General features: G+C 39.5%; 1 protein-coding gene across 1 annotated transcript in view; it reads right to left on the reverse strand.

The window, feature by feature from the left end:
• Window positions 1-7,196: 7,196 nt before the first annotated feature.
• The window catches only part of BCO2 (beta-carotene oxygenase 2), a 41,419-nt gene continuing 29,529 nt past the window's right edge, over window positions 7,197-19,086 (reverse strand). Inside the window, exons 9-12 of the mRNA XM_036744785.1 lie at window positions 16,922-17,059; window positions 9,002-9,184; window positions 8,385-8,495; window positions 7,197-7,505 (exon numbers count right to left, since the gene is read on the reverse strand). Of these exons, the coding sequence (XP_036600680.1) occupies window positions 7,389-7,505; window positions 8,385-8,495; window positions 9,002-9,184; window positions 16,922-17,059 (549 nt within the window). The 3' untranslated portion in view covers window positions 7,197-7,388. The remainder of the gene's footprint in view (window positions 7,506-8,384; window positions 8,496-9,001; window positions 9,185-16,921; window positions 17,060-19,086) is intronic.

Raw genomic sequence — 19,086 nt, forward strand, 5'->3', positions numbered from 1 at the left:
CACTTGCTGCTTCTATAAAATACCTTCTGCTACAATGTATCAGGCGAGTGAGTGGTCGCGAGGCCTTACAGGAAAGACCTCCAGGGATGGGAACCTCACCGCCTCACGAGGCAGCCCGCGCCACTCTTGATCATCCCAATTTAGGGCGGTTTTTCTTGCATCCCCAATTAACCCAATGATCCCAGTTTAGACTCTCCCCCTCTTCCCTTAATAACCAGACCGAGGCTCTCCAAACTTTTTTGATTGCCCATCCCTATCAGTAGAAGTAATAATTTTTAAAAAGCATGTGCCTTAAATATTTGTATGTTTCCTTATTGATAAATTACAACCATCTTTACCATGGTATTACAAGCTATGTGCATTATAACACAAACCAAAGATGGAAACTAAAAATATGAAATATTTGGTCCTAGAATCAGCAGGGAGCCACTGGCATTTCTTGGGTAGGGAAGTGACAAGGTCAGACCTGAGATGTAGGAAAAATAAAACCAACTTTGGTAAAAATGATCGAAAGCTAATTTGGTCACTTTGGCAGTTATGTAGAGGATGTATGGAGAGAGGAGAGATTTGAGACAGGGAGGCCAATTAGGATATTGCAGTGGTCCAGGCCAATAAGGGAGGAGACCCAGAACTAGTGTGATGGCTGTGTAATTAGAGAGAAGGGGACTGTTAGAAAAGATAATAAGTTATGGGGATATTTGGCAATTGATTTGGAAATCTGGGATGAAAGAGGGTAGAGACTCAAGGATGACAGAAGTTATAAACTGGAGTGACTGCAAGGATGGTAGTGCTGTCAACAGTAATAAGGAAGTCTGGAAGAGGAGTGGAATTGGGGAGAGAAATAATGCAATGAGAGCTGCAATCTGTCACAGGCCACCCATGCCCACCCATACCTACAGTAAAATTCACTCCATTGTACCCAAAAGGAAGTAGGGCTCATATTCTTTGGGGCATCTGCCACATCCTCCAGGTTATTCAAGAGACAGGGGGTAGATCTGTTGGGATGGGGTGGAATTTTCCTCATGGCACCTGTTCAACTGCTATTGGTGAGATTTGTTAGTAGCAGTTAGGTATAATTACCCTGAGGAGCCAAAGCTCACTTGAGGGGGTGGTGGTGGATAGGAACTTGTGAAGCAGAGGAAGGGAGAATGGGGAAGTGTTGGGACATAAGGATATATTTGGTTATGTTGGAAACAAGTCCCAAGACTGCCTATGACAACAAGGATGGAATGTAACCCACCTTCCTATTGTCCAATTGACTAATCACACACTAATTACACACTCCTTGGGGATCAGAGCCCCGCACCTACTTTGGAAAACATTGAACTAGACAATCCAGAAGCAACAATACCAGGTAACAGTCTGGGTTAGACTTATATGGTTTCTGAGCTTGTGCCTTTCCTCCCAGTGCTATCCTGAAGCAAGGTCATACTCTAGGACCCTTGGAGCTCCTTACAAACTTCTGCTTTCTCTAGGTTTTCCACACTGTGAGGAGCCTAGGATTATAATTTGCTTTCTTCTCTGAAAAGGGACTGACATTTTGAGTAAGATGGTTCACAAGATAGCTTGCTGCTGAGTCTATCCAGAGCTATAACATAATGACCCCAAGTCATTATCACTATCAGCAAATAATTTAGTATCCCTCCAAAGATGTTTCAGTGTAGCCACCTACCTAGGATGATACAGTTATTATACAAAATAGAAATTCCTTTGGTATACATAGAAATTTGGAACTGCATATACCTCACAGGGATTTCAGAACCCAAGCTTGAGACTGATGTTCAGTGTTGACTTATGTAATTTTTTCTTTGAGTAGGGAAAAGTGTTTGGAGCCTAACTATGGAGGTTTCTGGAAAATGGAGTCCCAGACAAATATTTCTCTTCTTGACTTTGGAAAGACTGAGACTGTTTGGAGTTAAGTTGAGTGAGGCTATGAGAATTACAGAGATGAGATGTAGGGTTGCACCTGCATGCAGGGAGTTTTTTAACAGAGCACTGTGGCAGTGGACAGGAATAGTTTATTTTGGCATTATCAAAGGCAACCATTTAACTTATAAAAGCAGGAGTGGCTCAATATAAGAACGATAGGAATACCTGGTTGCAACTGCAGCATGATTCAAGGGTGCGAGGTATAAAATGGCTGGCGGAGCAGGATCTTGGAGACTAGGGAGCTGAGCACCTGAGGTACAGTGGCATTTTGCAAGGGTGGAGTCAAGTGGTGACTAGTCAGTCAACTAGCATTTATTAAGGAGCTACTGTGTATTAGACATTGTGGAAAGTGCTGGAGATACAAAGAAGGCAAAAGTCAGTCTCTCTTCTCAAGGAACTCACCATATGATGAAGTAGGAACTATCTGGTCAGAGGAGAAAGGATATGACCAGTTTGGGCTGGGAATGTACACTTTCATTCCAAAGGTCGGGACTGGAGGAGTAAGTTGTTGTTCACCTTCAACTTCCAAACCAATACTCAGACAAGTATGATTGAGCTATACTTAAATCAATGAAGGTAACTTGGGAGCTTAAGAAAAGGTGCCCCATATGCAACTCTCCTCATCAGCCCAAAAAATATGAGATAGAAAGCTTTCTTTAAAAATTCATTTTTGTCCTAATATTAAATATCTAGGTAAAGTTTTAATACAACCTTACAAACAACCAATAAGAAATTAAGGAAATTTTTTTTTTCTTGTAGGCCATGTGGAAATAACATGATAATGGTACTCTCTTTGAATTCATCATTATTTAACAGAGGACTGGAGATGAGGCTCCTATTGACCAGTCCTCCATTACACTTAACGTATTTGCAAATTAACCTTGTATAGGGTAATCTCAGCTTTTAAAGACTAATAAGACTCTCATGGTGGCATCTGGAATTGACCTCAGCTCCATTGTTATTTCTTTCAGTATCACTCCTCCAAACCTAATAAGTTCATACCTCCAGTGTCAGAAAATGATTAAACTAGATACAATTGAAAAATGAAATAGAAGATGTGTCCCTGATTAATAAAAGAATGGGGAATTTTTTTCCTGTGGGTTTGGAAATGAAATGGAAACCAGAAGCTAATTCATCCCTTTTTTGTGCACTTGTCAGGCTACCCTTTTGTGACTTCACTTCCCCTTCAAGTCAGTCCTCGATGTTCACTTAAATCTAATTTCCCTTTTAGAAAAATATGTCAGGGTAGTGAAGAGCCTACAGTACAATTTGACCAGGTAGCTGTTTCCTAGGAAAGGCCCTGGTCCCATGACTTTGTTGGTGATTATAGGACTAGGGAAGAGAAACGTTGGGTGGGGAAGAGCAAACATTGAAAACTGGCTTGGTAGGAAAGGGTGGCTATCATTCTGGGTATCAGCAAGGTGCAACAAGGGAAATCTAAATGGGGATACTCTGTTTTTCTGAGCTTGATGGTCCACCAGATATAATAATAACATTAACAATATAGCTAGCATTTATATAGCATATATTATGTGCCAGGCACTATGCTAAATGCATTACCGTGATCTCATTCAATCTTCACAACAACCCTGGTAGGCAGCTGTTATTATTATCTCCATTTTACAGAGGAGAAAACTGAGGTAAACAGAGATTAAATGACTTGTCCACGGTCACATAGCTTAGTAAGTGCCTGAGGAATCATTTTAATTTTGGATTCCTGACTCCACTGTGCCACCCAGCTGCCACATTATTATATTAATAATACATAATGTTAATAGATGTATTAAAATTATTACTGTGCCAGGCCTAGAGTCAGGAAGACTCTTCACTCCTCTTCCCGAGCCAAATCTAGCCTCAAACACTTACTAGCTATGTGACTCTGGGCAAGTCACTTCACTCTATTTGCCTGTTTCCTCTTCTGTAAAATGAGCTGGAGAAAGAAATGGCAAGCCACTCCAGTATCTTTACCAAAAAAACCCCAAAAGAGGTCACAAAGAATCAGACACAATTTCCTTCCCTGCTCCCTTTCACTGTCTTAATAGTTGCTACTCTACTTTCTTTTAATCTCACCCAGGAGCCAGTTTTACCCCAGAGATGGTGAGGTAGTACAATGGAAAGATACCGGAATCTGGAGCTAAAAGACCTAGCTCCTTTGAATCTTGGCTCTGCTTCGAATTTCCTGTGTGACCTTGGACAAATCACTTAACCTTCTTGGGTCTCAGTTTCCTCATTTGTAATACAAGAAGGTTAGACTAGATGATCTCAAGGATCAAATGACTTCCAAATTTCCTTCCAGTTCTAAATGCTATGATCCAAGGGTTTGTGAGTTTGTACACATGTTCACCAAAGGAGCTAATTGAAAGGGGGGTTTTTTTATGTATTTTATTTACATACGAAATGTTTTGCAAATGAGCAGGTGAGGGGTTCCTAAAGGCAATTGGCGTCATCAGCCAGGTGTTTTGACTGCTCTTAAGCCAAGAAGAAATGCAGTAGCCAAGTTAATAGTGTAAATGGAAATTCAGGAATTATGTGGCCTGTGGTGCCACCTGCTGCCCAATTCTGTCAAGACGTACCTATAGTTGAGAAAGCTATTACTGAAGGATAGTTTCCAGTTTTTATGGAGATTAAAAGTGAGTCTCAGAAGTGGATTAATTTTAAAGGTGCTTGCTGCTCATTTCAGTTCCACTGTACACCAAAATTGAGTTGGGGGAGTGCTGGATATGTGTTTGATGGGAAGAGGTGGAATTTACAAGATTCACAGCTCACCTGTTTTGGATTTGTTTCCCTTGTATCTTACATGCCTTATACATTAAGGTCTCTTTTGGAATCCCCTCTGCTGTGTTAGCTTTATCTGCTTTTGGTCCCTATGGAACACAGAGTATTAGGGGACAATAACAATCTTCCCCGAGTGAGTTTACAGACACATGGTAGACGGTATGAACTTAGGCAGTTGTTAAGGAGAGGAAAAGACAAAGATGGGAAGTAGAAATTAATTTGCAGACGCATAATAGTCAAAATAGTAATAATTTGTATTTCTTCTCTTCTTCCTTCCCAACCCTAGCCCCCAGAGTCATCATCCTTTCTTTATCCATGATGATAACAATGTGGTTTAGTTTTGCTTGCATTATTTGTATCACCTAGGAATGCTATATATGGCCAATGAAAAGGTGAGGTTAATGGTAATCTGGTATGATGTAGAGATAAGTAGAAGCATTTGGAAACAGAAAAGGTCAGCTTCTGGTCTTATTAGAAGACATGTATTTTGAATCCTAGGTCTACAACTTGCTAGCTGATAACTTGTAGCTTTCAAATGGAACTATAATCTCATCAGTTTATAAGTCCATCCAGTCTCCCTCCCCTCCCCAAAACAATGCAAAATGGAACCTATCCATGCCTCTCTGTCCCCTGCAACTCTTATCTATGTGAGACAACATGGGCAGACAGAGACCTGGGCTTGGAGTTAGGAAGACCTAAATTCAAATCCTACCTTAAATACTTGTTAGCTCTGTGATCCTGGGCAAATCACACTCTCCATGTCTCTTTTTCCTCCTCTCTAAAGTGAGGGGGGTTGAACTCAAAGGCCTCTAAAATCCCTTCTAGCTCTAAAATTATGCACTTATAATCCGACATCCTGCCAGAAGTTCACCACAAGTGTTCTATCCAATATGTTGGAGGCTTTTGGATAAGTCATGAAATTGCCTGTTTGGTGAAATGGAGTGAGCATAGAACTTAGGGTAGGAGGATCCAGATTTAGATCCAAGTTCTGCTACTTATCATCTTTGAACTTGGGCAAATCACTTTTCTTCTCTGATCCTCAGTTTCCTTATCTGTAAAATGAGGGGCTTGAACTAAATAATTTCCAAGGTCTTTTCTAGTTCCAACTCTATGAGCTATAAAAATAAGGAAAGCAAATTATCCCTACCTACCTTATAGGGCTGTTATAAATATATGTATATGAGAGAATGTATATAGTGAGAGGAGATATAATGAGGCAGTGTGGTATGGTGGGTAGAGTAAATGTAAGGTCAGAGAGACGTGAGTTCACATCCCAACTAGGAAACTTAATCTTGTGACTAGTGATTGATGAAACATTTAACATCTCAGAATTCATTTCCTCTTTTGTAAAACAGAGATAATACTTATAATATTTGCACTACCTACCTCACAGGGCCTTTATGAGAAATATACTTTACAAACTTTAGAGCCCTATATAAATTCTAATTATTATTATGGCATGTTAAAGTACTACAGAAACAGTAAAATGATCTATTTTCAGACACAGTCAACGTGGGAATTTGTTTTTCTTAACTATGTGTTTGTTTCAAGGAATTTATTTCTATTTCCATCCCCCAATATGGGGAGAAAAGGAGAAAAAGAAGAGATAGGGATAAGGTAGGGGGAAAAAAAGAAATGAAAGAAAATAGAATCATTGAGGAGCCCCCCTTTAAAGTGGCAATAAATGTAGGAAGAGCAAATAAGTAGGACAGCTTTGAAAGCGGTTGTTTAGTCATTTTCAGTAGTGTCCGACTCTTCACGACCCAGATTTTTGGAGCTTTCTTGGCAAAGATTCTAAAGTGGTTTGCCATTTCCTTCTCCAGCTCAGTTTACAGATGAGGAAACGGAGGCAAAGCAAGTTAAGATACTTGCCCAAAAGTGTCTGAGGTCACATTTGAACTCAAGTCTTCCTGACTTCAGGCCCAGCACACTGTACCACCTAGCTGCCCTTTGAAAGCTGTAGGGTGGTCTTATTAAATATTTAAAAAGAAAAACAAGCTATGCAAAAGAGAGAGAGCTGTATATGTGTGTGTGTATATATGTTATATATGTATACATATGTTGTGTAATACATGAATATATTGTTTATGAAACCTATAATTTTATATACAATCTTTTTCTATATGCAAATATTCATTCTATTTAGTGTTAAGTTCAGAAAAAGTGAAAATTAATTTTAAAAACTAAAGTGCTGTATAAATGTGAGATATCGATATGCAGCTTAATATTTTCAAGCCACCTAGTCTTAAAAATAAAAGCACTCTGAGAATACAAAATTATACCACTATCATGAATGATACTTTTAATTTCAAAGTTACTCTCCAGTGTCCATGGTTTAGATGGCCAAGACAACAGACTACTTTCATAGCTGCAGTACATGGTACTTGGAATGGATTATAAACTCCTTGAGGGCAAGAACTGTCTTTTTCCATATACATATGTGTGTATGTATGTATATATACATACGTATGTATGTATATACACCCATACACACACACACACACACACACACACACATACATATCCATCCTCAGTGCTTAGCACAGTGCCTGGCACAGAATAGGTCATTAATGAATTTTTATCAATTGATGACTGAATGAGGAAGAAATAAGATGTTTCTCTGGATGCTGATGTATCAGGATGTTTTCAGTTCACACTTGATCATCGTGGCCTCAACAGTGTCCCTACTGCCTGGGAACAAAGGTACCATGAAAGCCATAGGGCATTGCCACAGGCACTTCTGCTCGGCCCAGCTCTTCAAAGGTCTTGGCATCCAGCACTAGCAGAAAGGTACTTTCATTCTGGAAAAGAAAACAGCACTCTTGCTCTCCTTAAAAGTAAGAGAGACTAAGGAAAAGGAACTTATAATCAGCTCATGTCAAGAGATAAGAAACCCCCAAATGTATGGACTCAGCAGCAGATACTATGCGCAGCACTGGCAGAAGGTATAAAAGTTTAGATAAACCAGTTTTTGCCCTCATAAAATATATAATCTAATAGGTCAAGAGTATACAAAATTGCATGATAAATGCATTAGAGAGATTCAAAACAGTGCTACCTGGGGTCTAAGGTGCAAGGTTGTTACCAACATTGGGTTCAGGGATGATTTTATGAAGAAATTAGTATTTGAATTGGGCTTTAAAGGACAGGTAGAAATTCAATGAAAAAAGAAGAGGAAAGAGGGCATTCAAGGCATTGGAAAGGCACTGAGGAGATAGTAATCAATAATAAGCATTTTAGAGCAGCCATGCCATGTTTTAGGGTGCTAGATTCTTTGCTGTTTTGATGAAACAGTACCTAGTACCGTGTCTCATATATGACAGGTGCTTAATTAATGAATCTTGATTGATGTATATAAACTGGCAGAACTGTACATAACATAGCTATGTCAGTTCCCTGAAAAAAGATAAGAAAAGTGGTGACTGGGTTAGGGCTGAAGGAAAGAGAAGACAAAAGGCACAAAGGCCTGATGGAGCTTTGTCACAAGACATTAACTCAACTCAATTCAGTAAACAATTATTAAGCACCTATATGTACAAGACACTGCACTGGGCACACGGGATATAAATTTAAAAAATGAAATCAGGCCCTACCCTCTACTAAAGATGAGTTAAATCACTAATTCCAAGCTTTGAACTGTTTAAACTATTTTTTTATCTTGACCAAGGGAACATAGTTACCTGGTTGGGAGTGATCACTACAGAAAGAATAACGCCACCATCTTCTTCACTGGCTCCTGGTACTGGAACAAAAACAGGTTCTGAGGGATAAAATCCATCCTTTCTCCACACCTGGAATATATGATAAAGAAGTTTGTGGCCAGTTAGAACTTATATGTGGCTGTTCTCACTCAGTCTAACTCTGGTTACCCACAATGGCATTCAAATACACACACAAAATTAGGTTTACTAAATTAGATCCTAGCATTGATGGGGAATTGAGGAGAAGGGAGAAAAAATGGGGTGGGGGAGAAGAGGAGATGTGCTTTCCTACACCCAGATACCATCAGCCAACATAATTTTTGTCCTGCCAACCTAAAATGGAATTGTCCTAGTGGTTTAACCCAAACACCAAAGATAAAATCATTTTTTGGTACTCTGGTGTTCTGTTTACATTCCCTAAAAAAATGAATTCTTAATCTGTGTTCCAGTGGGGATTTCATGCTTCCCAAATATAGTAGGTGATAGGACTGCTTGAAAATTAAAGCATCTTAGCAGCTATCTTTTTTTTAATGCCAAATAACAGAATAGGTCTTGAGGCCTTTAAGGAAATGGAGGAGATTTCCACATGTTTTCACCTTCAGTTTTTTGGTCACAACATCAACCTTGATCAGGGAATCTCCAACTAGGTGCCGAAAGCCACAGCCATAAAAGAATCGGTACTTCATTCCATTGTATTGGGCATAATTGATCTGGGGAAATTCTATGCCTCCTTCCTCTTCCAGATCCTTGTGACAGAGATTTTCATGAGAGCACCAGATCTAGAAGAGACCCCAAAGGAAACATAAAGGACTGTCTAACAATACTACCAAAGTTTGTTTACAGATTTAATGCCAAGCCAAACTAGCAAAGAGATACTTTACAGAGCTAGATAAAAGAATAAGAAAATTCATTTAGAGAAGCAAAATTTAGAAAACCAAGAAAAGTACTTAAAAGAGAATGAAGAGGGACTAGCACTTCCAGACTTCAAGCTCTATCAAGCAATAATAACCAAAACCACCTGGTACTGGCTAAAAATAGAAAAGTAGATCAACGGAACAGACAAAATAAGGAAGAATTAAAAATAACCTAAAATATTAACCCAGTGTTTGTCAAGTCCAAAGATATAAATTACCTAGGAAAGAATTAACTATTTGATTAGAACAGCTGGGAAAATTGAAAAACAGTCTGCAAGAAATTAGGCTTAGACCAATATCTTATACCATATTCCACAATAAATTCAAAATGGATAGAATAGGATAGGAAAATGGGATAGGATGAGCTGAATATATTTAAGATCATACTATGAAAAAAATTACAAGAGAAGCAGATCATATGCTTCTCATAATTATGGATAGGGGATGAATTCTTAACTGACAAGGGACAGAGGCTATTACAAAAGATAAAATAAATGAATTTTTAACTGACAAGGGACAGAGGCTATTACAAAAGATAAAATAAACAGCGTTGACTACATAAAATGAGCACAAACAAAATTAATGTATCTAGGATAAGAAAAGAAGTAGTTAACTAGGAAAAAAGTCTTTATATCAAAAATCTTTTATAAGGATTTGATATCTAAGAGATAGAGATAACTAAGAGAAATAAATGAGATTAAAAAACTATTCCTCAATAGAAAAGCTGTCAAAGAATATGAATTAATCTAATAAGTCTTTATAGAGCATCTATTATGTGCCAAGTATTGGGAGCATAAGTACAAAGAAAGAAATAATTCCTATTCACAAGAAGCTTATATTTAATGGGGGAGACAAGTGTATGTATGTATATATGTGTATAGCGTAAGTATCTAATGAATAACTACAAATATATGCAAAGTAGTTAAATACAAGGTACTCTGGGATGGGGAACACTAGCAGTTAGTAGAAATCAGGAAAGCCTTCATGCAGAAGGTTGTACTTGTCTTGTATCTTAAAGGAAGGGATGACTCCATGCGGTGTAGGTAAAGAGGGGATACATTCCAAGAGTAAGGGAGAACTACTTGGAATGGCATAGAGATAGGAGTGTCATGTAAGGAAGGGAAAGTAGGCCAATTGGGAATGTCAAATGAGACTGGAAAGATAGATTGGGGTCAACTTAGAAAGGCTTTAAAAGTTAAACAGAGAAGTTAGTTTATCCAAAAAACAACTGGATTTGGTTGAGTGGAAAAGGAGTCACATGGTCAGATCTAGACTTAAGGAAAATTGCTTTGATCTGGTGTGAAGTCTTACACTTAAAATCCTTGCTACTGAGGGAGGATGAGACTGGTAGATTCCTTGAGTTCCAGAGCTCTGAACTGCAGTAGAGCTGCAGCTTTTTCCGGTACCTGTGGTAAGTCTGGCATCAACATAGTTGAGTCCCTGGGAGACAAGACAGGTGGCCTGGGGGGTAGGGGGGATGTTAACCTGCCCAGGTCAAAAAATGAAGGAGGTTTAAGTTTCTGTGCTTATCAGCATTGGGTTTGGTCCTTGAAAGACCAGGATAGAGTAGTGTCACTAAAACCCAGAGAGGAGAGACTGTCCAAAAGGAGAATATGTTAAGTGCGGCAGATGAGTCAAGAAGGATATGGACTAAGAAAAGCCCATCAGACTGGGCAGTTAAGAAATCACTGATAACTTAGGAGTTTCAGTTGAGTGATGAGGTTGGAAGCCAGATTATTAAAGGTTGAAATGTGAATGAGAGAAAAGGAAGTGGAGACAATGAATATATGTAGCTTTTTCTAGAAGGCTAGCTGAAAAAGGGAGGAGAGATATAGGATAATAAAGTGAGGATGATAGTATAGTGAAGATTTTTTTCAAGGACAGGAAAGACTTGGGCATGTTTGAAAGCAGGAGGAAGAAAACAGTAGATAAGGGGAGAGTTTGAAAGCCAGTGATAGACAGCTGGAATTGGAGTCTGGAAGACCTGCTTTCTTACTAGCTACGTGACGCTAGGCAAGCCACTTAACCTTTACACCTCTTTCAGAACATTTGGGCTTTCAGAAGGCCTAAGGAGGAAAGAGAAGGCTCCAAATAGCTACTGTGAGGAGTGAGATAAGGAATCAATTATGGGAGAATAAAAGGTTTATCATGCTGCAATGAGGGCCCAGGAGAGGTTGGGAAACATGAATTGTTATGTTATTATGAACAAATTGTTATGTTATTATGAACAAATTGTTATGTTATTATGAACAAATAGTTCTCCAAAGAAGAATCACAAACTGTTAACTACCATATGAAAGAATACTTCAAATCACCAATCAGAGAAATGTGAATCAAAACAACCCTGAGGCTTTACCTCATTCCCAGCAAACTGGCAAAGATGACAAAAAGTGAGAATAGTGTTGGAAAGATTGTAGGAAGACTGGCACATTAATGCATTGTTGGTGGAGCTATGAATTGGTACAACCATCCTGGAAAACAATATGGAATGATGCAAATAAAATAACTAAAATGCCTACAACCTTCCATCCAGAGATTCCACTAAGCATTTATCACAAGGAGGTCATTAACAAAGAACTGAAACAATGCAGATGTCACTGATTGAGGAATGGCTGAGTATGTTGTGGTACATGAATTCAATGGAATATTCCTATGCTGTAGGAAGCATCAAACATGATGAACACACAATCACAGAAGGATTTACATAAACTGCCAGAAAAGAGAAGTAAGCAGAATAAGGAAAGCAATGTACAAAGTGATTATAACAATGTAAATGAAAAGAGCAACTACAAAATAATTGAAACTTAATGTTGCAGAATTACAAAGAACAAGCTTGGTCCAAAAGAAGAATTAGGAGAACATCTCTTTTCCTTTCCCACTCCTTTGCAGAAGTGAAGGATGTGGAGGCTCATCAGTGTAGAATACTGCACATAACATCAGACCTTTCAATGTGTTGATTAGGTTCGCTGAATTGTTTTTCTCTTCCTTTAAAAAAAAACCTTTGCTTTAAGGGATGACTAGGAAGAAGAATGGGGGAATACATGATGTTAAGAAGATATCAATAAAAATCTACTTTTAAAAATAATTGTCTGAATCGGGTTTCTGTCTTCTGGCACAGAGATTTTTAAGAGTTGGCTGAGATCTCCGGGGGGGGGGGGGGGGTGGAGCCAAGATGGCGGCTGGAAAGCAGGGACTAGCATGAGCTCCCTGCCGAGTCACTCCAAAAACCTATAAAAAAATGGCTTTGAACCAATTCTAGAAGCAGAACCCATAAAACAGCAGAGGGAAGCAGGGCTCCAGCCCAGGACAGCCTGGATGGTTTCTGGGTGAGGTCTATCCCACACAGAGCTGGGAGCAGAGCGGAGCGGAGCAGAGCCCAGCATGAGCAGCATGGACCAACCAGACCAGGAGCCAGGCAGAGTGTGCCCTATCGCCCTGAATCAGTGAGCTGCCCTGAATCAGTGAGCTGCGGCAGTTACCAGACTTCTCAACCCACAAACACCAAAGATAGCGGGGAAGGTTAGTGGGAAAAGCTGCGGGAGTGGAAGGAGTTCACGGTTCAGCCACCGCCCCGAGGCAGCGGAGGTGGGGCAGCTACAGAAGTACAGCTGCAGTTGCTTCAGGCCCCAGGCCCACCTGGTGGGAGGAATTAAGTGGCAGATCAGAGCAGGAGTGAAGACCCTGCTGAAGATCTAAGTCCAGTCTGGGTTGGGGGTTCTTGGGAAAGGAGGAGTGCTGGTGTGGCAGAGCTGGCGCATCCCCCCAGGCATGGAACATAGTTCTCTATACTCTACAAGCAGTCATACCCCACTGAAAAACTCAAGGGTCAAGTTAGTTGTCTGGGAATATGGCCAGGCAACAAAAACGCAACCACATTCAGTCTCAGACTTTAGATTCTTTCTTTGGTGACAAAGAAGACCAAAACATACAGACAGAAGAAGTCAACAAAGTCAAAGAGCCTACAACAAAAGCCTCCAAGAAAGACATGAACTGGTCCCAGGCCATGGAAGAGCTCAAAAAGGATTTGGAAAAGCAAGTTAGAGAAGTAGAGGAAAAATTGGGAAGAGAAATGAGAGTGATGGGAGAAAACCATGAAAAACAAGTCAATGATTTGCTAAAGGAGACCCAAAAAAATACTGAAAAATATACTGAAGAAAACAACACCTTAAAAAATAGACTAACTCAAATGGCAAAAGAGCTCCAAAAAGCCAGTGAAGAGAAGAATGCCTTGAAAGGCAGAATTAGCCAAATGGAAAAGGAGGTCCAAAAGACCACTGAAAAAAATACTACCTTAAAAATTAGATTGGAGCAAGTGGAAGCTAGTGACTTGATGAGAAATCAAGATATTATAAAACAGAACCAAAGGAATGAAAAAATGGAAGACCATGTGAAATATCTCATTGGAAAAACCACTGACCTGGAAAATAGATCCAGGAGAGATAATTTAAAAATTATTGGACTACCTGAAAGCCATGATCAAAAAAAGAGCCTAGATATCATCTTTCAAGAAATTATCAAGGAGAACTGCCCTGATATTCTAGAGCCACAGGGCAAAATAGAAATTGAAAGAATCCATCAATCGCCTCCTCAAATAGATCCCAAAAAGAAATCTCCTAGGAACATTGTCACCAAATTCCAGAGCTCCCAGATCAAGGAGAAAATACTGCAAACAGCCAGAAAGAAACAATTTGAGTATTGTGGAAACACAATCAGAACAATCCAAGATTTGGCAGCTTCCACATTAAGGGACCGAAGAGCTTGGAATACGATATTCCGGAGGTCAATGTAGCTAGGATTAAAACCAAGAATCCCTACCCAGCAAAACTGAGTATCATGCTCCAAGGCAAAATATGGATTTTCAATAAAATAGAGGACTTTCAAGCTTTCTCAGTGAAAAGACCAGAGCTGAATAGAAAATCTGACTTTCAAACACAAAAATCAAGAGAAGCATGAAAAGGTAATCAAGAAAAAGAACAAGAAAAAGATAATGCAAGGGACTTACTAAAGTTGAACTGTTTTGTTTACATTCCTACATGGAAAGATGAGGTGTATGATTCATGAGACCTCAGTATTTGGGTAGCTGAAGGGAATATGCATATATATATATATATATATATATATATATATGTTTATGTGTGTATATATATATACATAAGTGAATGTGTATGTATGTGTATATATACACAGATAGAGAGAGAGAGAGAAAGAGAGAGAGAGAGAGAGAGAGAGAGCGGGGGCACAGGGTGAGTTGGAGATGAAGGGAAGATATCTAACAGAAATAAAATCAAATTAAGGGATGAGAGAGGAATATATTGAGAGAGAGAGATAGGGAGAGATAAAATGGGGTGGATTATCTCACATAAAGGTGGCAAGAGGAAGCAGTTCTGTGGGAGGAGGGGAGAAGGCAGGTGAGGAGGGAATGAGTGAATCTTGCTCTCATCAGATTTGGCCTGAGGAGGGAATACCATACATACTCAATTGGGTATCTTACCCCACAGGAAAGAAGAGGGAAGAAGATAAAAAAAGGCGGGGGATGATGGAGGGGAGGGCAGATGGGGGTGGAGGTAATCAAAAACAAACACTTTCGAAAGGGGACAGGGTCAAGGGAGAAAATTCAATAAAGGGGGATGGGTTGGGAAGGAGCAAAATATAGTTAGTCTTTCACAACATGAGTATTGTGGAAGGGTTATACATAATAATAAACATGTGGCCTATGTTGAATTGCTTGACTTCTTAGCAGGGTGGGTGGGAAGGGAAGAGGGGAGAGAATTTGGAACTCAAAGTTTTAAAAACATGTTCAAAAACAACAAAAAAGTTTTTGCATGCAACTAGAAAATAAGATACACAGGCAATGGGGCATAGAAATTTATCTTGCCCTACAAGAAAGGAAGGGAAAAGGGGATGGGAGGAGAGTGGGGAGACAGAAGGGAGGGCTGACTGGGGAACAGGGCAACCAGAATATACGCCATCTTGGAGTAGGGGGGAGGGTAGAAATGGGGAGAAAATTTGTAATTCAAACTCTTGTGAAAATCAATGCTGAAAACTAAATTAATTAATTAATTAATTGATTAATTGGAAAAAAAACAAACAAAAAAAAGAAGAGTTGGCTGAAATACTCCAGGGTTTAGAAAATGAATTGCAAACTGAACTTTCTTGTCATGTTCTATCAGAAGGTCAGAGTTTTGGACCTGGAAGGAACCTTAGAGGTCATCTAGGCCAGAGGTATCAAACTGATGGCTGAAGCACCAAAACTCTCCAGTATGGTAAACCAAATTAAAATGTAGTTAGGAAATGTTTAACAAAATAAATTAAAAATACAATACAATATAGGTAATGTTCTTGTGGCTTTTTAAGTCAGTCTGTGCCTGGCAGGGATCTCTTTCTATTTGAATTAGACCCCAATGATCTAGGCCAGGGCTGTTCAAAATGCAGCCTCAGTGTGATTTATGCGCCCCCCACCCCCAACAAGCATAGAAATTTACATAAATGCTTTAGTAAACAAAGCTGAGCTACCACAGAGCTCTCACTAAAATGGCAAATCAAAATATAATGTCTATTGTTTCAATAAAAGCCTAGGGTTGGACAGCCCTGATCTAGGCCAACACCTTCATTTTACAGATGGGGAAAGTGAGGTCCAAAATGTGGTTTTCCCAAAATCACACATGTAGTTAGTGACAAAGGTGGGAATAGAACCCTAGTCCTTTAGGTTGTAAGCTCCTTGAGGGCAGGGTCTCTCTTTTGCCTGTTTTTGCACAGTGCCTGGCACATAGTAGGGGTTTAATAAATATTTATTGTTTGGTTGACTTATTGATTGAACTTCTGATTCCAAATTGAGCACTCTTTCCTCTATACCACATCAACACCTTCTCAACTATTCTTACTTCTGGAATTTATATGAAAGCCACGAAAGATGTTAGAGGACTGAAAATTACATACCTTCCAAAAACCAATCTCTTAACTGGTTTGTGATGGTGATGGTGATGGTGATCCTCATCAGAACAAAGGTTCTGGATATATAAATTCAAAGAAATTGGAGCAATCCCACCATAGTGGTGCTGATCAGCATCAGTCTGAGGTCTTAGACACACCACAGGCATAAGACTGTTTTATGTGAGTTCTACACTGTTTCTACTCCCCTCCCCTCACATCAATTATATGTGGTATGGAAGATAAGCAACACAGCATGAGGACTGTAATATTACACGGATCAACAAGCAACTAGTATCCACCCCAGTCCAGCCACAGGAGAATAGGAGTAGAATTAAAAGATCTATTCTTCCAAGCTTCATTTTGTAAAACCTACTAGGCACCAAGCCACCAGGCAATTAGTGTGTGTGTGTGTAATATTAGTGTATATATATATATAATATTAGTATATGGTATAGATATATTAGATATATATAGTGTATAGATATAGATATATTAGATATATCTATACTATACACTAATATTATATATAATATATAATGTTCATATATATGTACAGATATATATATATACATATATATATGTATATGTATATATATATACATCTATATATGTATATATATATTTATTGCTCCCAAAGACCAAAGTTTTCATCAATAAGCCTTCACAGAATACCGTCCCATCTGCCTGTTTCACCGCAGTAGCTGATGAATAGGTCAACGGACTGAGGTTCTGTCCCACTGAGGCCTTCGTGCTGATATCCAATGGCAAAACAAATCTTCTGGGAAAAGCTTTTGTCACTGAGTTGTAGACCTGTTAAGAAAAAGGGGAGTTATCATTGAAGAAACAGAGTAGCCTTTTGCTACCTTATAGAAAAACGTTATGGTTTAATACCTATCCATTCATCAATTACTAAATGCATGCCTACTATGTGATGAGGTGCTTGTGCTTGGACCCTACTTCTAACATCACATTTCTCCTTAGCCTCTGCTTGGGTGCCTGTGCCTGGACCCCAATTCTAAAATCACATCTCTCCCTAGCTTCAAAGCATTGGCTCTAGCAGTTCCCCTCCAGTTCAAGGGCAGCATGCCTTAGCAAAACACTTATCTCTCCTCCTGATACTGCAGCCGGATGCACCTATAGAATTTATTAGTTTGGACTCCTTGTGTATTGCTAACTGGCTGTGCACTGGGACATAACAATATTTACTACTTACTGACCTTTCTGATACGTATCCTAGACATAGTCAAATGTATACTCCCTTACATTCGTCTTATCTAACAAGATATTTGATGGAAGCCATCTGGATATCCTTAGCCAGCCCTGACCGATGGTTGACTTAGTGATGTTTCACAGTCAAAACCACACCCCCAGGTAACCCCCCCCTTAGGCTATTTCCCAGTGAACACTGGGTAAGATACCTGCACACTAGATACAAAAAGTGCACGTTCCTTTAAGAACTGACCACCCCTTAACCACTCCCTAATCCCACCCCAAAACACCTAATTGACATGTTTCACCCCTAAATCTCTTATAAAAACTTTCCTGCACCCGTGTAAGGTTGCAGGTTCCCTAAGAACTCTTTCCCACTGTAAAGCATAATAAATCTTTGGCACCTTGATTTAAAGAATGTTTGAGATCATGAATTCATCCCTGACCCTCTCCAGTACTCGGGAGACCTTAAGCAGTTAGAGTCTGTAAAGGTGCTCCACCCTCAGGATCCCTTCCTAAGTGGTTAGAGTCCCTAAGGATGAGAAAAACCAATTTGATTCCTGAACCCCTGGGTTTTTCCCCCTCAACACTATGTGCGTAGCACAGTGCTAAACATATCCTCTCCTTTGACTTCCTGGATACTCACCTGCAAAAAGGTGGCCTGCACCCTGACAAAAACCTTTCTCCCTCCCCCTACTCATGTTTTAAATACTAGAAAGTTCTAATTCTATTCAAGTTGCCAGTAATTTAGAATTGAATCACCATGTTTGAAACAGCTAGTCTAGATTTTTAAAAAAAGGCATGTAAATAATGGAAACATTCTTTAACTTCAGGGGTTGCTGTGACTTACCAAGTATCAGAATGTGTTTTGTTTGTTACTTGCTCTGGATCCACATGGGGGTGACTCACGGAACAGCTGAACTTTGCCTTAACTGATAATTATCTCACCCTTCTCAGGCATATAATGTTAAATAAGGAGAGACAAGGCATTTCACTACAGTTGTATATCCAAGGTGTTCAGTGTTTGATCCCTGGAGACTTTCAACGTTTCTCTCAGTAAAGAAATCCAACTTCATCTCCTCAACTGTATTAGTTTCAGGACCCTTTCAGACTCTTAAAAATTAAGAATATCCCCCCCAAGTGTCTGTGGATTATAGCTATCAGTATTTACCATACTGGACATTAAAGAATATAGGTATTGTTTTGAAAATTATTGAGACCCCATCCCCACCCCGGGGCTCCTGGGCCACACTTTGAGAACTACAATCTTAGAGCTTTGACTTTATCACTTTAGACAGAGGCTCTTGCGGGTGGTGGGGGGTGGGGGGGTGGGGAGCAGGCAACATGAAGTAACAAAATAAATCATAGGATTCAGAACTGGAAGGGTCCTTTAGGTATCATCCAGTTCACTCTTACTGTGCTGCTGAATAAACTGTTGCCTGAAGAGGTTACCCAAAATCCAACGGATGGCAAATAGTAAGAGTCAGGATTCAGATGCAGGTTCTCTGATTCCAGATGCAGTGATTTTGTTCACGAATGGTTCATTTAGCAGCCAGGAACAAATCTCCTTCTCCACCCTCAGTCCTAAATGCTGCCCACCTCACCTCCCACTCCCAACTACTAGGTTG

Source organism: Trichosurus vulpecula, chromosome 2 (genome assembly GCF_011100635.1).
Source record: "Trichosurus vulpecula isolate mTriVul1 chromosome 2, mTriVul1.pri, whole genome shotgun sequence".
Lineage (NCBI taxonomy): Eukaryota > Metazoa > Chordata > Mammalia > Diprotodontia > Phalangeridae > Trichosurus > Trichosurus vulpecula.